Genomic DNA, 24,345 nt, shown 5'->3' on the forward strand with positions numbered 1-24,345 from the left:
AATCTGCGGTCTGCTGTCATGAAAGAATAATGCAGGATTGTCTTCACTTTTGCTAACGTTCACTGCGGCTATCACGATTGCCGAGAACAAGGGCGGGAGGCAGTCGTCAAGCGTGTTTCAGTGAGAGATATCGTGATCATCTTGATTCACAATTTCCTGGTTGCAGTCCTAGTTCCAACTTTTGTGCGAAAGGACTGCGAGACTCGGCACACGCGTAGCAAAATTTGTTTGCAACTGAACTTCTCGCAGACCTATTGAGCAATGCTAGAAGCATAGGGGCTGCTCATCTTTACCGTCGGTTGTTCCTCTAGTGCGGGTAAACTGGGAAGCTTTTTAATGGAAGAATTGAAGCACTTACTGGTAGAACACCGGCACCAGCAACACTCCAACCACGGTGAACTGCATCATCACGGCGAAGAGCCAGGTGTGTTCCAGGCACTGCAGGAAATACAGAATATTCGCATAAGTATATTTTTGCCGGTGAGCCGAAAAAAGAAGCAAGCTTTATAGTCTTTGGGGGTTGCTCGCTTCGAAAATGTTGATTATGCGCACAGCGAGAAGCCAGTGAAAATATTTAATGCGAATTACACCGTGGTACGCATCATTAGCACTAGCTTACCTACAGTGTGTTTTTGCAGGTCAGCGCTTGTATTGCATTTGCTCTGCATTAAGCTGCCTCGGGTATACTGTCATGCAGCTCGTTTGTGGTCACCGTCCTGCGAGCATTCGTCCTATCTTAAACCCGTTCCATATTTGTGGCGCTGGCCTCCCGCACACGTGCAGCGTTCAGAGCACGGTGCTCCGGATCGTCTACATTCATGGCCCATTCAGCAGTGCGACAGACGTGCCACAACACGACAGTCTGCTTTATCGCAACTGTGGTGGCTGCTGCTGCGCCATCTGGTCGTTTGAGATGTTCTCATGAGAGGCGTCCCAAGGCGTTCGCCGACGTATTTTTTTTCGACCCTGCGCCCTACCTGATGAAAGCGAAGTTAGCGCGAGGCACAGGCTAAGTGCACGGGGTGGTCACGTGAGCCGCAGACACTCGGTGCTGACAGCGACTATCTTACTACTACACGAAGGCCAGGAACGTTGGCGATAACAGCTACAGCTTTTGCAGTGAAACAGCGAAAAAATCTCTGCCTCTCCCGTAAACGAGAGTACAGTAAGCATGAAATGTTTACGGGCCTAATGTCATCTCGGTAGACACCCGAACCGCACCGTACAGGAAGGGAGGAACGCCACCACCCGTTCAGCGCGATGCCTTGCCATTTGAACGCAAGGTTTTCTGAGGAAAGGAAATGGCGCAGTAATTCTCTGCCATCTCGGTGGACACCCGAACCGCACCGTAAAGGAAGGGAGGAACGCCACCACCCGTTCGGCGCGATGCCTTGCCCTTTGAACGCAGCGCTTCTCCCCCGGGCCCCTGTGCGCCTGCGCGGCTTTGCTTCGATGCGCGAAGCCCCTAAGAGATCACGTATGTCAAGGGAAGTGTAACGGGGCATTTATGTGCTTTTTGCACGCGTTATTAGAAATCGGAAATTATAATTCCGTGCATTATCAAACCCACAGCTCCACTGATATCTTGATAAACATTGAGAAGGCACTGGCAGCAGTTATTTTTTGTCTCGTTTGGAGACCAACTGGCGCTTGCATGCCGGTCGCGTAGGAGGGCTTACAGAGTCTCGTTAATTCTCGTTAAGTCTCGTACGGTGCCCGGATGTTCTCGTTTCAGAGCCCGGATGACTGGAATTCAGTGCCCGGATGAGTGGATTTCAGTGCCCGGATGACTGGAATTCAGTGCCCGGATGACTGAAATTCAGTGCCCGGATGACTGGAATTCAGTGCCCGGATGACTGGAATTCAGTGCCCGGATGAGTGGATTTCAATGCCCGGATGAGTGGATTTCAATGCCCGGATGAGTGGATCTCGGTCTCGGCGTGACGTCACCACACTGCCGACAACGGGGGCTAAAAGCATTTCATGCTTAAAAAAAATTAAGTTGCCACTCATGCGCCGAATCAGGATACGCTAGCTGGCACGCTGTAAACCGTGCATCCAAAAATTACTCATTAACTCTTCCCTTACCGCGGGAAAACAAGCAGTTTCATGGTGCTGTGCGGGAAATATTTATTACCCATAAATTTAAACACTTTGGTTTATTGCAGCATATCATTGTGGACGTAAGATTGGAGTAAAAAAAAAATTATCCCGGCCTTTTTAGCTTATGAAGGAAAAATATTTGCCAAAATTTGGGGGACTCGCACAAAAATTCACGCAACTGTTCGTTTATTTATTTTATTTACTTAAAATGCCCATAAGAGCGCTCGTGCGAGGCTATTACATAGAGAGGGAGGGGGCATACGAACATAAAATACGGCACAGACACTTGAAATAAAACAAATAATGAATGTATGACGGAGTATTAAATAAATCTAGTAAAGTACACAGATAAAACAACAACGCAAAAAAAATACACAGTAAAAGTATAATTCACATAATACCACAAAAGTACAAAATCTTTTAATGCATGGTTTCCTTTAACGAATGCTGAAAGGATCGTAAGTTAACTTTAGTAGTTATGTGTCAGAAAATAGAAGAATAAAATATATAGAAGATAAGTTATATGCATTACTATGCCACAAATAGTATAGACAGAGAGCTGTTCATGCTTAACTTTCTGGTCAGTAAAAAAAAATAAACAGCTTGTGCGAAGTTCTTTGGAATACTCCGCAGAGCAGGGGCAAGGTCAATTCTCACCGAATAAAAATCCACAATCACGTTAGCGATCGGGGTCATCGACTGCAATCACAATTATCGATCAAAGTAGCGATTACCAGTCACAATTTCTGATTACCAACCAGCAATCTATAGGTTACACTGCTCGACACAATGGGCCCCTCAATACTCATACTGATACACACCATTTGTTTAAGTGCGATCAAGCTGAATAACACCACCTTTTTCATTTGGTGCAATTTGTGACGCTTAATTCGCATATTAAAATTTGGTTTTCGCTTTTTTTAATTTCTATAAGATCAGTACACATCCCGCACACACGTTACTAAGTCATACACAATACAATTCGTTCACTAGGTGCCTCTAACACACTCGAACCAACGACCCTTCGTGGCCTATTGCTATGCGGAATCACGGTAATAAACAAAAAAAAAACTGTTCGTGGCCTATGCGTTGCTTGCCCACATGACATGCAGAGGGCTCGGGTTTCAACCCCTATGCTGGCTATATGCTGATTTTTAGGATTGCGGGATATTTCTCGACTGACATCGAATGAAGAGCGACGCCGGATTTTAAGCAGAACGAGCTCCTTACGCTCTCGCGGAATATGCTTCCATGGACGCTACGTAAGTGTGATTCTAGTGGGGTGATTTCGGAGTGTAATCATTCACTTAACATTCCCAGCAGCTGTACTTAAGTACTGCTGCTTACCTCACGAAGATGAACACTACTGTTTGTTTTCATCCCGATTTCGAAAAAGACATGACTATGCACTACGCGCGATTTGCTACGCAAGCAGGCGTAATGACCACTATGAGTTATTGCGATTCTTGCACACCGCGTCACCAGATTCTCAGCAAAACCATTGTTTATCTTACTTCGATTAGCATCAGTATGAGCGACGTTTAGCCGAACTGAATTAATTTCGTCATGACCCTTTTCCACTCCAAGCAAGAAAAGCGCAACAGTGTTCACAATGCACACAATTTCCATAATCAAGAGTTATAGCATAGCGTGATCCGCGATCCGCTACCGTGAACTGTTTCCGCAGGCACCACTGAGTAGGCGCTGATTGCTCTCTACGCAGCATACGCGCACGCAGATGGCGCGTGCGTGGCGCCATCTGGCGCCCACAGGGCGTTATGCACAAGCGCAGTGGCGCCTCGCGGAAGGGGCCCACGGTAGGGGATCGCGCTAAGCTATAACTCTAACAGTTTATGGTCGTAAAACGAACGAGAAAAAGCAGAAGAAGAGGACACCTGCTGCTTCCTCGGGAGAAAGTTGTTGATGTGCAGCACGTTGAACCACCAGTTGCTACGGCACTGGGCCACCATGCGTCCGGACTCGAGCTCCCACGTGGGACCCTGGCCCAGCTGGGAGTATACAGGGGCCACTAGCACCGTTGTCAGCACCATTAGTGGCGCCAGCCTGCACGTATGGGTTGTGCGCGCTCCGGATTGATTTCATGCGTACCTCAAAGACTAGTGCAGAATACTAGTCAACGTCAAAAAATTTACAACGTTTACGCCATTATGCGTAATGTGCTAGACATGATCTGCAGAAGGTATTGTATCAGCCAGACGAAACGGTGCCTCATTGACAGGCGGAAGGAACGTCACGCAGCAGTGGAAGCCACTGTGGCATCAGGCCATCTAGCACACCATTTCAAGTGGTGTGAGTGCATTAAATCATATGAGTGTGCATGTGAGGTAGGTAGAGCCGGAGCAAGGACTGAGAGGGAGATCCTTCAAGCATTCTTCACTAGCAAGAAAAGAAATATACAAGTGCGTTAGCAACCCGTCAGGAGCTTTTTCGGATAAAGACGTAGAGTTAAACAGCCACGCTCCGAATGATAGGCTTCAAATTCTGTGCAGTTCACCTGCTTAGACAAATGGGTTCGTAGGTTTTTCTCACCCTGTATTTTATTTTCGTAATTTTCATAAGTATTCGTGTCTGCGTGCGCATATGTGACGTGCTGTATATGGTATACAGGATGTTCAGAATCAGACTTTCAGTATTTTTGTAAAGAAACACTGAGCAGTTCACATAAGTATTTTTCGCACGTAGATTACGTGATCTGGCGGGCATAAATTGCCATTCACCAAGTTAACCAAAACCAATTATTAAAGTTTTAATTCCTGTGCTTAGCATGCATGTTTATACACAAAATTTCCAGGCAGTCGAGTTATAAGCCTATTAAATTTCGTAGATTTTTTCCTGCACGTCGGTGTTACGAGATAATTATTCTCGCCATCTGCCTAATTACGTCCACTGCAGTACAAGCGACTTTACCATCTCTCTCCAATTAACCCTCTCCTGCTCCAGCAGCGGCCACCTTAATCCTTAAGAGACGATTCACCGCCAAGTTTTCGAGCCAATCTGCATAATTGTGCAACAAAGGCGGTAACAATCGTTGCTAACTCCTCCAGTTGTGACACAGCTGTTGCGTGCGGTGTTTCGTCGGCAAACAGCGTATAGCAAGAGGTGAAGTTGATGGCTGTTTCTCTTTTACTTTCGGTCAGCACAATAAAGAAAAACCCTATATGTAACACCTGCTTCAAAATGAAGCCCAGTGTTGTGTCGATCACCACCCCTTTGCAGCCGTAATGACGGAGATTCACTTGCTAATTTGAAGGCGAATATATATCGACCAGCGCGGGCTAGGAAAATTCTACCAAATAAAGTAGTCTAAGAATACGACCGTTTTCAAGTTTACAACATAAACATGCATGCTTAATTCAGTCACTAAAATGTGTAATAGTTGATATTAGTTTATTGGGAGCCATGATGTGGGGTGTAATTGGAGGATAAATACGTTCTCCCCCGCTTAACCGCGGATGACACAGTTTACACCGCCGGACGCCCCTCCGTGATTGCGCTCCCCACCGAGCGCACGCCGAGCACGGCGGTCCTTGCTCTGAGGGAAACAATACAACGACACTGTGGCTGACACAAACGGGCATTTAATGCTACAACAAAAATAGCGCAAGCTAACTCCAAATACACGAAGGAATTGAGGTCATCCGGCTAACCAGCACGGTTACGAGATAACGCTCGCCCACGCTAGAGTAGGGAAGAAGCTGCGATAGCGGACGGGACGAGCTGCGGGAAAATGTTGCCGCTAGGCCTCTTCTCGCGTGCCGACACCGCCGTGCGCGACCTTGTCGCGCACGGCGCAGGTGCGCGACCAGCCGAACAGATAGTCCTATCCTCTTGCGCGCAGCAATCACGCCGTTAGTGGCGCTCGTGTGGCTGCGCCGCCGACATCGTCTCTTGTTAGTAAAGGTAACTAGCTAGGGATGGTGCATGGTTAGAAAGCAAACCACAGGGGACGAAGTGGGGGCAAGTCTTCACAATGACGACAGTTGTCTTCGCACTTCGTCCTCGGCTGGCCGCATGATAGACTTGTGAAACCGCTTTTGCGTACTGCTCATGGTTTGCTTTAAAAAATCCTGACAGTTTGTAATTGAACAAGATATTGAACATACTTTACATACCCTGCGTTCGCCGCGTAAACACACATTTGATGTCTAGTTTTCACAGTGTGTGTCGTCCTTCTTATCCGTTGTCTTTCATAAGCGCTCACCTACCAGTGCAATTGACTTCGTAACGGCGTTTGGTGCCGGCAATTTCTGGACAGTTAAATGAATTCTCCTTTCATTGTTGCGTTATTTTCAGCGCCAGGAGCACCAGAGAAACCCCGCGATATTTGCCCACTCTAGCTCACGCCATCTGCTAGCTCGCTTTCGTGCATCTGTCAGTGAAGATCCGTGTGACACGTCCCAGACACCAGACCCTTATCGCCTCTGGTGTTAGTGATTTTACGAAAGTCAGAGCCTTCCCAATCTTACATTAGGCCTACTTTCCCTCCGAAAGTGCTGCTCCCTCGTGGGGCGAAGGCCAGACTCGAGTGGTGGCGTATTACCTGATTACGCGATGAAGCAGGTACTTGAACAAGTAGCGTTTTGTCTGCACGGCGTTCTCCTCACGAAGCCTGCGGTTGTTCAGGTAGACCATCATGAGGCCCCTGTGAAAAGAAGCGGGCGCTTGGAAGCTGACCAAGTGTACGATGTGACATGACCAGTGTTATCAACTCAAGTAGGCGTGGCCCATCACGTAATACAGCTTCGCACAAAATTCGGACATAAAGGTATCCTGCAGACAATTCGAGTCCATTCTGTGCTCGATCAATATTGTTCCATAAATTAAACACGACAATGCCCACTTGTTCAGAAGAACGAACAGCGTATTGTGCATATATTTCCCACAGTAAGAGGTGGTGACTTCGTCAAGGAAATATTAGGGGCTAAGGGTGAGGAACGATTTAGAGGTCTGTTATTAAGGAGGGTCCTTGATCTTTGCAAATAAGAATAGGCAAGAAAGGAGCAAATGGCTGGTAAACAGGAATACTTTCTGGATGCGCCACACTGGATTTTTCTGAGGCTGAGTGTGAATGGATGCCCTCAATCGAAAGGGCCAGAACCGATCCCCTCGCGGTAAAACAGGCCAAATGACCCTGCTAACTTTTGCATAGCCAAATAGTCAGTGAGTAAGCAGTACATCGGGTCCGCGGGCGTAACTGCATGATACAGCTGATCCGTAAGCCATCTATAAAAAACGCGACGCCTTATTTTATTTTGTTACAAATGCTAAAGACGCACCGTTGCCTGCACTTGTAGCCTCTTGCAGATGCATGTTCTTAGTCGTTAAGCACCGAAGCACCGTTAGATGATAGCCACACAATTCTCGAACTGCCAACGCCGCGCAGACGTTGGGAGATGTCAGACAAACACTGGCGCGTATGCACACCGCTGTTGTCGTTTGCGTGTTGACAGTGACTCGAGTACTACTGAATGTAGTTTGTCCAGAAGCTCTAAATGACAGTCCTTGAATGTGAGATATCTTTTTCCTGCTCTTCTACAACAGTAAAAGCCACCATTAAGCTGGCCGCGGGCCTACTGATGTCGTCAGTAGAGGCTTTTACCATAACAGAGGCGTATTAGCACAGAAGTCTACCGGATTAACATATGTCTGCTGCCCACACACTGTTGTAATGAGGTGTGCCGGGTAGGGCATGCACCCGCCGCTGCAGGTGCGCAAAAGACAAAAATTAATCCGGTAGACGTCTGCGCTAATACGCTTATGCCGAATAAGCCTATGAGACGACTCGTATCAATGACTCGCACACCTAGGCAAAACTTTAAAAGTCTTATTTTGTGTTGTGTATCAACGTTTCAGATAATTAGAAATTATGGCCTTCGGTACGGAGCGGTGCAAGCAGGAAAAATGGTTAAGTAGATATGAGTCGGAATTCAGAGAGAGAATAATCGCAACGTGAAGAAAATGACGAGCGGGAAGGTGGCATATGTTCAGTGCCGATCACTACCAATATTTATATAAGTTTCAGTGCACCATAATTGTTCCATTCACCTAAACATGCGCTTACAGAGAGGCAGTGGATATACGGGTCATGTTGCCAGATACGGACAACTAGCAAGCATGTTTCTGAGCATACGCACAAGTGTCAGTGCAAATAGTATTAAATTTTAGGTCTCAAATTCCATACACATGCAACAAAATTGATATACGATTATCTATGTGCATGGAATACAACAGTGGTCTGCTTCCTTGTCGTAATGCTACGAGTAACATATTGCTTATATTCAAACAAAAACAGTTGCTTAGCTGTAGTCATGCACGGCAAGGGAAATATTTTTTCCAACGTACGTCTCTCTCGGCAGAGCACTTACATCAAGCAGAGGATGCTGTCTCCGGCAGGAGTGAAGTTCACGATAAACTGTATGCTGATGTCCTTTATCTTGTCTTTCAGGAGCACCAGGTTCTCTAAAACACAGTACCAACGTTACTATGAAGTACAAAAAGGCACGGGTAGTTCTCACGCACAAATTTTGTGAAAAGTTTGAATGGCCTCCCCCTGCGAAAGTAGTTGAAGTGGGATGACTTAATGGGCGGCGTTGTTATTTGTAGTGCACCCGTGGTCGTACCAGAGGAGAAGGCGCATTGCTGACGTTCTAATGAGACCGCATTATCATCACACGCACAAGTGCGCGAAGGTCATGCCCTAAGCGACACCTATCAGCCAGAGGATTAGGACGAGAGCAGCATAGCTCTACGCACTGCACAACCTCCGTATAATGGCGAGTGCCGGTGGACACCTCTGTACTGTACAATAGTAAGTAAAAATATTAGCACAAGCGGCAAACGACCGCAAGAGAGGAATCGCACCGCGCGGCGCCTCGGTTCGCAAGCATGCTGATAGTGACGTTGCCAGGCCGTTCCCTCATTTACAGTCGAGGCACACACGGCCGGCCAATGTCTGGGTCAGCACAGTGGTGATCCTATGATTCGGAAGCGGCGCGTTTGACAAACGTTGCTTCGTGCCGACTTGCTCCCGTCGCGGAGGCTGAAAGCATTACTCGTTGCGCATCACGGCTGCCGTTGTACCCCCCAAACGGCTTGAGCGGAACGGCTTGTCCGAAACTATTACAGCTTTCGCTGTGAAAGATTGCTTCACACGCTGTGTGACTGTCTGCTGAGCCCGCTTCGAACTGGAGAGTGGGAACAGCCTGCCAATCTCGTTATCGGTGTGTTCCTGTGGCCGCAGCGCAGCGAGTTGCTATTTCGCCGCTCCGCTGATCGTTCACTTGTGCTAATGCCTTTTACTCTCCACTGTACATAACTGTGTTGCATATATGTTCACCTTGTTTCATTCGGCAGGGAATAGGGTGAGGGGATATGTGCAATAGTGTGTATTACGTCACAAAATGAAAGTGATTCCGAGGGCACGTTATACACGTGAAGTACAAACACCGTGGTTGCGCAAGAACACCTACAGCTTCCACTCTTAGATGACACTGTGCAGTCACCTTCAGTATTGCCGTGATTGCTTACGTGTTGGTAGAGTAGAAGTGATGGGTTATCCAGGCGTGACAATCACTTACGCGTACAAAGTGAAGTTAGGGAAAAAGGAGCCAGCTATGCTGACGTACTAATAATGCGATACCATTTCCCGCCTCTCGTTCACCAAATTTTCTGTTTGGTCAGGACACGTCACGTCACGTTGTGACGTCATCATATTTTGCCCACTATTGATCGCGGGAGACCTTCCCACCGGACTGTTAGCAAACTGCCCGTCACGGCAGGTGACAGTTGAATTAATGATTGGTCAAGTGAGGTAACGTGAGCTAGCGACGTCATCACAACCGGCCCTCCGAATTCTGAGCTACCTGGCTGTTGCGGCCCGTGGCAAGGAAATTAATTGAAACAAATGCAGTGTAATTGCCCACTTGCCCATCATGACGCTGCGCACGAGTCTGGCGGCAGCTCAGGAAGAGCAACATAGGTCGCACAATCCCCACTGGTGGCTGCGTTTGAAAGAGCCACATGCCGGGACAGTGGCGCATCGCTTAACCGTTGCACCAGGACGGATGAGGACTGCCCGCGATCTCGAAATACGATTGAGAGGGCCATGACGTCAGCAACACCACATGACCGCCAGTGGAGCCATCATAGGGCACCATCAATTTGAAAATCTGAGGAGACACAATATTTGGAAGTTGGCCCACCCCCCTAATTTTGGAAATAGGCCCACCCTAGAAAATAGATTAAGGTGAGTTAATGAGTGGACTATGGTGTTTAGTCCGTAGGAAGAGTATAATCCTCTATGATAATACAGTTGAAGGCTCTCGAACAATCTAAAGACGAAGACACATGCATATCATATAAGGGCAAAGGAACCGGTCCCAACCGGAGTTTTGGCCAGAAAATCGCAAAAAATATGAGACACTTGTTATAGACACCATAGTAGGCAACCTAAATGGTGTCTCATATTCTTCTTTAAGAATGTTGTTAAGAAGGGCTCCCAAGTGTTTTTTTTTCAGCCTTCGTTCAAATCTGAACTGCGGTAGAGTAGTCTGTCTGAGTAGAATGCGACTAAATTTGCCCTGTTCTCACTGAATTTGACTGTACGCCAGTTGCTGGGCGTCCTGAACACTGGTCTCCTCCCAAGTGTTTGCCACATACGCGTAGCGTTTTGCAATCTGCACGTAGCTTCCAATGCCTGTATGCATATGGCAGTAGTTTCATTATGACTTCAGTAATGAAGCGTTTGTAATGTGCTCGGCCCGTGCATCCAACCGTGAATTTCAGGCAGAGCATCCAGCATACGCAACAACAGCTTACAGCAACCGAACAATCCTGGACAACAACATTTTTGAGCAGGAAACCGTTTATGAACGCAATTTTTCCATATAATGAAGATTTCACATAACAATCATTATCTCCGCACGTCTCCCGACAGCAGTCTTGCATTTATTCTTATATGAACTTTTTTTTACTGTTGGCCAAAGCGTTGCCGATTGGTTTTTTATGGTAGTCTTAGTTTTCGATGCGATCGATGGAAGATTTAGCTACATATCCGAAGAATGGAACATTAAGTTCATTATTTTAGTAATTGTCTTACAATTTTTCAGTTTTCAAAATTTTTGTTCTTGAATGTAGGGCATCTGTAACAGACGCCGCTAGGGATGCGGCAAAATTTTGAGCGTTCGATGACCTTGAGTACCTATTATTACAGCTTAAACGACCTAGAATTTCAGCAGTTTCGGCATAAATCTGCTCATTTTTTATTAATGCGAGCCTCTCGCTCTGGCTGCCATTCTTGAGACGATGGGATTTCATGAACTATCTCACCTGAGAATTGCTGCAGGGATTGGAAAGAAATTTGTAGGACTTGCGTGTGAGTACGTTTTACAGCTTAAATGCGAAATTTTATGCTCTCTGTTTGTTATTAGTATCAGCAACAATTGTGGAAAATTATACATGGTAAAATCCGTTGCTGAACAAAACTTGTGGCAAAAAAGCAACAAAAAGATAGGGATGAAGTGTCACACAGTACAAGGTAAAGCACACATATGGAGAGGACTTGCACTTTGCGGATAATGTTTTCTGGCAAACTTTTCTTTAAAGAATCATTTCAGAGTGGGAGCGCAATGCTGCATATATAATAATGGGCGGGTGTCTGACACCGAAACCCCGCACTAGCACGCCAGATTGCATCGCTGTAGCGGGAGCCTACACAAACAGTCCGCGAGAATGAACAGCATTGCTGGAAGTACAACGCTCGGTTTCGAGCCCTGAAAAAAGCGTTGGTAGGCCACACCATCGGTCTTTTCAAGTTGTTCGCATTGTCTTATATAGCCTTATGTAACGTTATACTAGCTGCATTTCGTGCTCACTACGATTCTGAGAAGGGTATAGGGAGAGCGTCTCAAAAGGATGCTTGCATGTCTCGAGTTAGCAGTGTTTCCGCCATGGCTGCCTTCATTTAATGTGGTTGCGCAATCCCTTCAGCCATTATAACGTGCGCTTCTCGTCGGCGTGCAGAAAGAGGCAGGTATGCAGGAAGGAGCACTATTAGCCTTGTAAAAGGTGCTAAAAATTTATCACAGCACAGACAGTGGGAGAGCTGCTTTGAGACAAGCAGCCTAAAATAACTACATATGTGGAAAACTGTAAGGGCGCATCGTGCGAGAAACTAAGTAGGAAAAAAGGTGGCTCTCACTGGTGAGCATCATGGAGTGCAGCAGCAGGAAGTGGCCCATGATAAACCAGACGACGCTGAGGGCGCGGAGGCCCTCTACACATGCCATCTCGCCGCGCTGGTCGTCCGTGCTCAAGAGCCGCCGCGCGTTGCTCGGGGCCGAGAAGCATCGAAACAGGTCACCTAACCAGCTGCCCCGCTTCTCTGCATGAGGGAGAAGAAACTTTAGTCTGAAAGTGGGCGTGGTGCTCGGCCGGAAGACCAGCTCTGAAAGCATACTACTCGAAATTAATAGTGGGAATCGGGATTGAGAGCGATGTAAGAATGTTTAAAAGTCGAAGTGGATCTCATTTAACTATATAACGAGCCATATGCATGGCGTCCAAGGCCTGAAGCAACAAAAAGCTGGACACAAATAGGCCACCAGTATGCATTCAGTACGCACAAAGAAAGCACACACATGTGGTCCACAAATGTGCATCAGAGGCCTGCACTGCTGGCACCCACTCGAAGTTTGCTTGAGCCCTTGAACTACACGTTCTGCACTTTAAATAACCTTGACGACATCAGAAGCTATGACCTGACATCTTTTGTTGTGGCTTGAACAGCTGCACGGGTGGGAGCAGCGGCGGCAGACCATCCTATCATCGCTGTGGGATGCCTGCCGACTAGCCAAAGGATCATAAGTAGGCAAACATTTGGAGGAAAAAAAAGTTATACTTACACGTGAAAAGATACCCACAGACGCCTTTCAAATTCTAGCCTAATTTTTTTTTGTACAACTTGTTACGGCGAGTCCACAAGACATCATTATCGTTGCAGTGCTACCCGCGTTATTCTTACCGCAGCAGGCGGCCACAACAACAGCAGTATCTGCGTTGTACGTAAAGGGTGGTGCCGGGTGGTGCAGTCGCCAATAGTTAGAAGCCTAGAAGCGCTCTCCTTTTAACAGCTTCCTGGTCCCCGAAACGAATTAGCATGAAAAGCCGGTATGCTAATCGACTAGACATTGAATTTGAGTAGAACGGTAATGGATCTCATCAGTTGGGCAGAATAGTCTGCATACCACCGCCACTAGAACAGCCATCATTGCGAATAAGAATGCCCACAACTAATTTATCTTTATGACGCATTTTGCAAATGGTGTAGATGATGGTTATTTCGGTCTCCTGGTAGTTTTCAGCGTACGTGAGCCAAGATTGCAGTGCGCTACCGTTTCTGCATTTCGGACAGTATTCGAATGCAGCTCATAGGGTCAGGAGTATAGGCAGCGAACTCGTCCTCAGCCACAGAACAGCGTAGCAGCGGGCCGCTATATGAGGGCAGGTCTGCGATTAGTCAGCAGAAGCCACGACTAACCGCATCACCACCGAGTCTCACCTGAGCGCTCTGCATGAGTTTTACTTGGCTGCACATGACGACATAATGATGCGGGAAAAGGATATGCTGCACAAAGGGCGCGGCGAAAGACGAAGCTCAAAAAAACCGCGGAAGGGTGTCAGAAACACAGTTCTATAAATAGCTGGTGATTGCAAACCAGGAGCAGCATCCAATTCAAGTGGTCTTTTCTAACAGGCAGCTATATTCTGAGAAATGAGGGCTACGCGTACAGTTGCCCGGACCTCCGCGCACGTGGTGATAGCCGAACTGATTACCGCCATATGACTTATACCAGGTGTTTCAGGAAAGACTACGTAATTTTCAAATTTACGCCTTCTGGGGTCATAATATGGCTTTTCCAGCATAATATTACCAGTGTTGGTGGACACCAAAAAAAAAACGGTGAATCGTTTTGAGTAGTAAATTGGATAACTATTTTTTAATAATTAACTTTTTACCTAGTAGATTTAGGTGCCTAGTTGAATTTCGATATTTCTAGCCGGTCGTTAGTAGTACATATATGTATCAGTTTTAAGAATTTCGAAAACGCGATTATCCTCTACGTTGTGGCTCAACAAAAATTTGGCTGGATCGTGCCAAAATACATCCGCTTTCGAAAAGCAAGCAGGCAAAGCAACCTTTCCAGTGGACGTAAATATACTATAAAAAAGCCAAATTTTGTAGAGCCGCAGCGCCAAGGGTAATCAAGTTTACGAAATTATAAAAACTGATATCGCTATCACTAACGACCGTCTACAAATCTCCCATAGACACTAGGCGCCTAATTCTAAAAGTTAAAAAGTTAATTACTAAAAAGTAGTTAACTAGCCTACTAGAAACGATTCACTGGCTTTCTGATGTCCAGATTTTTACCTCAAAAAAACTACTTTTGAAAATTACTTAGTCTTCCCTGAAACAACTGGTATAGGGAGTCGCGCCACCTGCATGAGGGGCATGCAGCGCCAAGAACGGACAGATCAAAAGAAGCGTGGAGGATCGGCGCTGACTTAAAGGGAAGCTGAAGAGTTTTTCGAATTCATTAAACTGCTCACGTGTGGATGTGGGAACTTTGTAAATCATGCGGGTGGAATTTTTTTACAGATTCATAACTTAGGAGCGACGTAATCGCCGTTTAAAATTACGCGGTAGCTCCGCCCCCCGCGGTCCGCCGAGCGCTGCTGATGGCCCTGACGATGCGAGCCAAAACCGGAAACCGCGGAGTGGTGACGTAAACACAGGTGTTCCGTCGCTTCACAGCCTCCGCGGCCGTGCTTGTTTCTGCGTGCGTGCCCTCATAAGCTGCTTCGAGCTGCCTTGTGTTTCTTTATTTGTGCGTATTTATGTTTGTGGTGGCGTACAGAAAGGTGTGCAGCATCGAATAAAGCGGTGGACAGCCCTTTGCGCAGCCCTCGGCTGCACAAACATCCGCGGCCGCGACGATCTGGTCTTTCATTATTGACCTCAAAAAAAGAAGCTCTCCGCGAAGTGAGTCACTAATGAGAAGCGAAGGGATTTCAAGCCGTCAAAGGCAACAGTGCTATGCTCTGGCCACTTTCGTGATTAGAACTATCACCAGAGCCTGTCGGCGATGCATTCACAGCACCTGTCAACAGTCAGCTCGACTGAAACCCGGTGCAATACCGTCTGTTTTATGATAATTTCGTCAATTTCTTGGCAGCACCAGCAGTCTTCTTCATTCCCCTCTGCAATGCAGCGGACGGAGGAACACCTGTTTTGGAAGTAGAGTGTTTACAATGACATCACTCAACTGCCAGGAATACATTTCTAATAACGCATGTAGTCGTAAAGAATTGCAGACTGCCGCGTGGCTTCATACATTAATAATAATACTATGTAATTGTGCGCCAAGTGTTGCTACAGCCAGCCTTGGGATTCGTCCTGCTCGGCTGCAGCACGAGTCCATCTAGTTAGTGAAAAAAAAACCCTTGCCGCTAGATCTGAACAAGCGCGATAAAGGCGGCGCAAACGGATGAAAGTATTCATACAAGGACTTGTAGCATGAACCAACTCGCCTAAACAAGGATTTTAAGTTACTGCTAGCTCCCATCATGGCACGCAAAACGGAAGGCGCACGTTTGTCACCTAGACGAGTTTTGTCGCAAAGGGCTGCGTACTTGTATGTTATGAATCGAGCCGGCATGCAGCGACCATGAAGTGGTGCAACCATAAAATTTGCGTGCAAAAAGAGCCTGATAACGTATTGCGCATGCCAATGATCTTTGTGGATTACAAGCAGATTTGCGGCAGCACTGACAAGCGGCAAGACAAAAATGCCGACGATCGCATCCCGCTTACATTGTATTAGGAAAATTACGTCGCGCAGTACTATACTGCATTTGCTCGCCTCAAAATTCATCCACCGTATCTCTGAATGTAGTTTGGCAAGAAAAGTATACTTACCAAAGCCATTTCCAACACGTGGAGATGCTGACACTTCGCTTTCGTTCGAGTTAAAATCACGGCTTGCGCCAGCATCGTGTCTTTCTTGGAGAGGTTTGCTCTTTGCAATCGGTTCTAACATGTAGGGGATGACGCCAAGATACTACGGGTAATCTTCGATATGTTCCATCGTCGTATAAGAAGCAAAATAACAATCTCTAACCGCCGAGCGCCGCGGTTCATGTGCAGCGGCGGCGGCCGAGCCGACCGAGCCAGCGCCATTGTTGATGTTACGAGGCGCCCAACCAATCACAGGCGGCAACGAGGCGCGCGAGCTCGCCCGAGGCTGCTGCTGCACTTCTCGCCAAAATAAAATATGTTTGCGCTTTCCTTTGCCCAATTTCGACGAGAAATTCGAATTCCGAGGGTGGAAAACTGTTAAGTGCATCTCTCCACTCAATTTTTCGGGTAAACCTTTCAGCATCCCTTTAAAAGCAAGAAAAAAAAATTCCCGATGATTACGTTATTTTCTAATGGGAAATTTGAGCCCAGTTCTTCAGATGTTACAGCTTTTCGATAGATTGAGGGAAAGAATTTGAGCAAGACATGTATGTACAATTACAGAAAACTTGTGTTACGTTACTTTCTAATGGGAAATTTGAGCCCAGTTCTTCAGATGTTACAGCTTTTCGATAGATTGAGGGAAAGAATTCGAGCAAGACATGTATGTACAATTACAGAAAACTTGTTATTTTTCACACATATTCCTTCCTCAAGAAACACTCTCCACTAACAGTTCTAGATTGTCATCAAGGAAGCTTTGTGGAGAGAGAAATAGATGGACATATGCTCGCCTTGCTGCACCAATGCCTGGTTCTCAAAGACGAGGTCTGCGCAAGTATTTCGCGAGGTTGTCACAGCTTTTGGAGCCGATACGAGCGAGAGAAAAACGGGATGTTCTCCCACATAAGTGGTAAGAAGTTCCCGCTTGTCTTTATATCTACATTAAAGTCCTCACCCACCCTGCCACCCTGGCAGGTGGCAGCGTTTCTCGCACAAAGTTGTCAATGTCAAAGCATGCAGCACACATCCGTCACAACCGCCACGTAGCTTAACGCACGATTGAAGTGTCCACTGTTCTAAGAGGGCAGTTATGCGCCTTCCCTCTGGTTCAGGTGTCCACCGAAATGTCTGAGACAGATACTGCGCATTTCCTTTTCTCAAAAACCAATTTACAAATTTTACCCTCTGCTTTCCAAGCCCGCGCTCTATTGGTTTCACAGCTGTGGGAAACGATACTCCGCATTTCCTTTCCTCAAAAAAATGCCAAAGGCACTTGGAAATTCTGAAGTGTGCCGGGCGAAAGCCTTGTGGTCAACCCACTGCCGCTTCCCCGAACCGCTTGGCGCGGAATCACTGGGCCGTTTCGGAGCCATGCGTCTCACTATTGGGCTGCAACGAGACGTCTGTCGATGGAGCGGAGGTGTAGCTGCCACCGCCGACGCGCGCGCGCTCGTTCTACCGCTACTGTGTGACGTCATGGTTGTTATTCCCAGCTGCGCCCCCAACTGGCGAGCCGGTTGCTAAGGGGGGGGAGGAGGCCGCGCTTTTACTTTCTCCTTTCCAAGCTCCCGCTCCATTGCTTTCGCAGCTTAAAGGGTGTCCACTGCTGGTCACAACGGACAACGGCAACAGCGACGCCGCGAAACGCAGGAACGGGCGCTTAAGAGCTGCGCTCTAAAAAAGAATAATTATTAAACTGCGCATATTTTTAAAGCCATGGACGGCGGGTCAAATAAAGCATAAATAAACCAAACCATGCACAGAGTGGACCTTCAGACAACGCATCTCACGTGGAAAAAAAAGAAAGAAGAAAGCCTAATGAAAGCACGCACGTCATATATGAGAACGGCCGCCGCGGTGGCTCAGTGGTTATGGCACTTGGCTGCTGACCCGAAAGACGTGGGTTCGATCCCGGTGGCGGCGGTCACATTTCGATAAATGCTGGAGGCACGCGCTCTATCCGACGTCAGTGCTCGTTAATTAATTAAAGAACTCCAGGGTGTGTAAATTTTCGGGATCCTTCACTACGGTGCCCGTCATAGCCTGAGTCACTTTCGGACGTTAAATCCCCATAAACAATCTCTGAGACCTTGACTTCTTTGCCGTTCAACGCCAAAGATGGCGGACTGACGCACAACGTGGGGCTCCTTGCAGATAAAATACACCTCCATTGCCATAGAACTGTAATCAAACAGGGACTACTTCCGCACCCGCCCTAATGCGCCTACAGATGGTAGGAACGATCATCGAAGCGAAGGAAAAAAGGCATTTTTTAAACGCACACTTCAGACAATCTTGACGTACTGGTCACTCTGCCTTGCAAATGTGCGCCTCTGCGTGTGATTTCTAGTTTTTATCTTTCGGATTTTATTCGTATTTGATGTATATAATGATATTTGCTGGCAATTAAGCTTTTAGCTGTTAACAGTAGCGCCTGTGTTGCCTTGATCCCACCGCCTTTGTCCTCCTGCTCTCAGAACCTGTACGGCCAGTATGGACTAGCAAATATTTCCTTTTTACGGTGATCAAACAATGAACTTTTGGGTCTGCGTAAGCGTAATTTGAGAAAATAACCTGTCTGCTCATTTTTTTTGCAGCTCTGCTACCAAGTTACCGAGCGAGGAGGAACATCGTTGCTTGTCGGGAAAAGTCATCCACACAGTTGCGCAAGATCTGCCACATCACTCACGGCTCGATCACCGCGTGCCTTGTAGCCAATGGCCACTCAGTCGCTCCCTACCATGACGCCGAAGATGGGCCACCCGAGACAGCGAGACAAAGAAGTTTGCGAACGTCTCGGCGAAAACGTGCGCAAGGGATAACTACGGAATGATGCGCAATTTCGCGCCAGTGAAGTGGCGCGAGATTTTAGTGGGGCGAGGGAATCCTGACGTGCAGCTCGCGATGCCGAAAGAGCGTAAAGATCAGGTAATCAACGTTCGCGTAGCCTGAAGAAATTGCGACGAAATCGGTGAACAGTCACTGGAAGCATATTTCGCGCTCGTGATCGTCACCCATCGTTTACCTTGACAGGCAATGAAGTCGTGTCCTTAGAAGACTCGGGATAATATTTTTGTTGCTAGCTTTTATATTTTTTTCGTTGGTGTGTTTTCTTCGCGTCACCACTGCGCATACTTTTTCTGATTGTTCCTTTATTGGTCATTTAGTTCCTGTGTGTAATTATGCGTACATTGTGTTGAATTCCTTACCTGTAAGTTAACACTAGTCCTGGGTACCTATTTTTTTTTGTCCCGTTGTTTCATCGCGCGGTTGGTTTGTTACCATTCATAACCAACTTGATTAATTGCGCATTCTGCTCGTAGCGGGAAGTTTCGAGTATTATCGAGACACTTATGTCGATCATCATGAAATAAAGACTGCTTTCTGTTTGAAGGCACTGAGGCTGGATCTTTGAGTGACATTGGAGGGAACTCACCATGGACGCTGTTCTTCGTCGGCTTCAAGTTGTCCAAAATAGACAGGAGCGAGCCGACAATCACGAAGAACAGGATGGCTCCTAGAACAACACTGAAGAAGGAAACGGCGGGACACGCATGTCACTAATGAGCACACCACACCCTTCAGATCTTATCACGTGAGTGGGAGTTTTGTCTGTTCTGACCTCCGGTCAATCTAGCAAACTTGAAAATAAATCGGCAGCCATAGACTTCCTCAGAGAAGGCACTTTAGGGCAGTCTTATTCAATCGTGCTTGCTTTGCATGACTCAAAGATTGCGACAGTTGCACACACAGCGTGCGTTACCTACATAACAATTATTTGTGAAAATAACATAGAAAGACCTGGCTATTACTCATGTGGCGCACAAGCACTGTTTAAGATTAGAGGTGCTCACGTGTGTTGATTTACAACAGGGCTAATTGAGAGGTACTACTCCCTCCCAGCCAACGAGAGCCGATGGCCACTTGAAAACTGTGGCAAAGAATTTTTCTACAAGAGGATGGCTGAGAGACGGCGTTAAACCTCGAGGTTAAAACAACCGGATTCAATGTGCTATTCTTGCAGATTAAATGCACCTGAACGGTTGTAAATGTGGCGAGCATTGTAAGAAGACTCTCATACAGTTTCTGCAAAGCAAGCGAAGCCTCATATGAAAGCTGGAAGGAATTAGCTACGCGAATGTTTTGAAGTTGTTGAACAGTGAATTTTGTGTACTAGGCAGACGTTTATACGACCTTTTCACAACACTCTATGAAAGGGTAGCAAAGAGAAGAAAGGCACATCGGTTTTCTAGAAACTACCGCACAAAAAATGTTTTACCTCCTTGCGGAGCTCCTTGCCAGGAGAAGCCGGACCGTTCTCTCCCTCACGTACAATTCTCTACTTCTAATTTTTTCCGCTTTAAACCCTTAAAATGCGTACTTCTTTGCTCCAGCTTCGGCAAAAAGATACACACATACTGTTCTTTCTCCGAATGTTCGCTGCATTGTTCAGAGAAAAACGAGCGCTCCTTCTCGTTGTGCCCGGCAATCTCTTCAGTAAATGGGCCAAACTACAAACGCTGCAACTCCCAGCTTTATCTCTTCCTGAGCACGTTCGTAATCTTCTAAGTAAGCTCTACTTCAGAGCAAACATTTCAATGGGCGCAGCACTATTTCCTCTTCTTCTCGCGCGAGCGTAGGTTCCCATCGCCAACATTCAGCAAAACTAGAAATTTTAATTTCAGTATCACTGTTCTATTTCCAGCAAGGAGTTGGGGGTCTTCAGGTGGTAAAGGTTGCCGTTTGCAGTTTGGGAGTGCCTGATGGCCACGCTATGGAACGGTGCACGAACATACAGTAACGGGTGACGGGGCCACGTCAGGCAAAAAATGAATTGCCTTTTGTCCCGTCACCTCTGACAAATCGATGTCAAAATAAACTTCACTTCACTTCACTTCACTTCAAATTTCGTAAACGCTAACACATATCCAGGAAAGTTCAATTCATCAAATACAACCCAAAACTCAATTCAGTTCTGTTGAGTACATTGGCGGAATCATTTCAGGTTATGGGTACAGTGCAGGACAACGCAACCAAAAAAATTGTGGGCCGTGAAAATGACAGCAAAAATACGTAGTCAATCACAGCAGGAGTGAATTGGTTGCTGGTATTATAGCAGTAACATATTTGCCTATCGCTTCCGATTACACGTACTTATTTAAAATTTGTCTGTAGTCATTTATTCCGTACAACAATTAATTGTACCCGAGTGACTGCCACTTATAATTAGTAAGTGTCCGTGGTGGTGGCAATCTATCAGCTCTAGGGGCGTCTGCTTTTTCATGGCGGTAGCAATTCTAACAATGTTCGATTTGTATTTCGAAATTACTAGGAGTACACTGTACGGAGACTCTTAATTCTTTCATCTCTTATTATGCGTATTCTGACTCCGTGGCACACGCTGGGGCTTCGGCCTCTCCTCAAATAGATGACAGATCGCAGACACAAGAAAAATTGAAGTTTATCCAGGCATTTACAACTCGTAAAAACGCGGTGCTGCCACAGTCGTGCAGCGCGGTAGAATCAAGGAACGAAATAGAGCGCAATTACGTAAGATGAAACCCGGGAGGGTGGTGAAAAAGGCAGGAAGCACGCGAGTGAAAGTGAAGGCGTATGGGGAGAACGAAGAGAAAGGGAGAGAGGGATAGGAGCCGAGTATTTGCAGATGAAGCCGAAGCCCGGGCGGGAAATGCAAACTGGATTCGGAACACCACAATGCGTTATCCAGTGAACAACCGTTTAAAAGAATATAAGTACGATACATGTGCCGCAAAGCGTAATGCTTTCATTTGGAGGATGAGAATATTTTGACGTGTTGTCAATTAGGGAATGGCCCAAATCAGTGAAGAGGAATGCAGTATCTGCAGTAAAAGAATACGGGACGAGAATGCGCACAAGTAATCAAGTGGTGCAAAATGTGTCACGGTACGGGGCCACATGCATGCTCCATGCGTTCGCAACAGTACCACGCGCGACACAGAGCTATTGTAATTTTTTTTCCGAGAGCACGCGTCCCCGAAACGTTTGCTGCCGATAGTGAGTGAATAAAAACAAGACATGGTAAATTTGAAGCTTCCCTCGCTCAGGAAGAAAATGGCGTCACAATGGCATTGGGCTGACCACTTAAGGCAGTTTTTGATAACTATTCCATGTGTCATATTTATGAAATATTCAATGAAAGCAACACAAAAATCAGCGTTAACGGTAATCACATTTCATGAATTCCGAATACTCCTGAGAATATTATTAACAGCTCTCTACAAATCGCAATTTGAAACCAGGCGCCAAATTCGAAATTAAAAAGTTAACTATAAGAAATTAGTTAACACGATTCATCTGTTTTTTTTTTACGCTCGCCAGCACATGTATTACTATGCTACAGAAGTCATCTTTTTACCTCAAAAAGCGTACTAAGCCGCCGCGATGTATCAGTGGTTATGGTGCTAGGCTGCTTACCCGAAAGACGCGGGTTCGATCTCGGCCGCGACGGTCGAATTTCGATGAAGGGTAAATTCTAGAGACCCGTGTACTGTGCGCTATCAGGGCACGTTACAGAGCCCCAGGCGCCTTTCACTATAGGCGTCCCTCATAACCCGACTGGCTTTTGGACGTTAAACTCTCATAAAACAAACCAAAACGCGCATTTTTAAAAGGTGGTAGTGAGCTTTCCTGAAGCATCTCGTATATGTAGTAGTGAACAAAATTATATGTTGTCAGTTTTTTTCCGCACAATTTCAAAATATCTAGGAAATAAATACATTGGTGCTTTTTCGGACTATAGCCGCCGCGGTGGCTCAGCGGTTATGGTGCTCGGCTGCTGACCCAAAAGACGCGGGTTCGATCCCGGCCGCGGCGGCTAGAATTTCTTTGGAGGAGAAATTCTAGAGGCCCGTGTACTGTGCGATGTCAGTGCACGTTAAAGGACCCCAGGTGGTCGAAATTACCGGAGTCCTTCAGTACGGCGTCTCTCATAGCCTTAGTCGCTTTGGGACGTTAAACCCCACAAAACCAAAACCAATTTTCGGACTATATTTTGATGCCATAATGCCATCTCCTTTCACAAGGAGTTCGGGGGTGTAAATGATTGCATTCAGTTTGCTTTTAATTTTGTTCTTCAATGGACACAAAGCACATAGCTAAGCTTTCGTCTGTTCTAATTATTATTAACCCCATGTCGTTAATAAGTGACAAATCTGCAATTACATGTATTAATGCATATATTTATAAGCAATGGGCGCGGTGTGAGGTGCATGTAACGACTCCAAGACTGTTCAATTAGCAATTATTCGCGCCCATTAGCCTGGGAGGAAACACCACGAAATCTCTGTGCAGTTCACAGTAACGCAGTCGCCGGCTATGCCAGTTTTTAAGATACAAAAGTTCTGAGAAGGCTTGGTTTTCTGATCTTCACCGGGACATCCCAGACCGACCAACCAAGTTGTCGAAAGTACATTCTTCGATCGAGCGGAAAGAACTCAGAACTCTTTGTTATCAACATTTCCAAACAATGCGCACTGCTATCAGGCTGTACAGTTGCTGTATGGACTGTAAGACGTCTTGTGGAATGTACTGAGCTAAACGCCAGGAGTCTTGCTCAAAACCCGCCTACCACTGAAAAGATTTAGGCTTCCAAGATGAGGTAGGCAAAGGAACCACTTTTGTGAAGAGATGACTTATAGTAAAGAATGATTTCAGTAGACGACTAGAGGCCCTTGTTCAGTAGGATGCGATTTGTTATATACGTCACCCCAAGCACACAAGATATGTACCTTGTTATCAACTTTAAAGCTTAAAACATGCAAGCTGCAACGTAATCGCACGGGGCTGGTTTTCCATTTGTGGAGTTGGCTTCATTTACAGAATTGAAGGTACCTTGATTTAAGAGGTCTATCAGGGAATTCTTTAAGATGTTGTGCTTCCTTATGCATGCAAGAATTTCGGCTTTGGATATGTGTTTCAACAGAACTACGATCCGAAGAACTCGTCTTCGCTTGTAGAAAAAAATTGGTTGAAGAAGAGAAGGGCGGACCTTAAGGAGTGGCCATGCTGGTCTACTTAGATTAATTCGATTAAAAATCTTCAGACAGGCTTCAAGCGTCGTCTGATAAACAAAAAGCTAACAGAGCCGAGAATAAATTAAGCCACCGGTTGCAAGAATGGGGAAACAGACGAGGCGTCCATTTACAGATTTTTAGACTCAA

The 24,345-nt window shown here is 46.4% G+C and overlaps 1 protein-coding gene across 1 annotated transcript in view; it reads right to left on the reverse strand.

The window, feature by feature from the left end:
• Window positions 1-24,345, reverse strand: part of LOC149357865 (O-acyltransferase like protein-like) — a 78,816-nt gene that overhangs the window by 12,523 nt on the left and 41,948 nt on the right. The window contains exons 5-10 of the mRNA XM_089577982.1: window positions 19,581-19,672; window positions 12,323-12,505; window positions 8,490-8,583; window positions 6,665-6,766; window positions 3,999-4,167; window positions 359-438 (exon numbers count right to left, since the gene is read on the reverse strand). Of these exons, the coding sequence (XP_089434108.1) occupies window positions 359-438; window positions 3,999-4,167; window positions 6,665-6,766; window positions 8,490-8,583; window positions 12,323-12,505; window positions 19,581-19,672 (720 nt within the window). The remainder of the gene's footprint in view (window positions 1-358; window positions 439-3,998; window positions 4,168-6,664; window positions 6,767-8,489; window positions 8,584-12,322; window positions 12,506-19,580; window positions 19,673-24,345) is intronic.

The sequence above is a fragment of the Amblyomma mixtum genome, chromosome 3 (assembly GCF_055824585.1).
Source record: "Amblyomma mixtum isolate Tamu chromosome 3, ASM5582458v1, whole genome shotgun sequence".
Taxonomy (NCBI): domain Eukaryota; kingdom Metazoa; phylum Arthropoda; class Arachnida; order Ixodida; family Ixodidae; genus Amblyomma; species Amblyomma mixtum.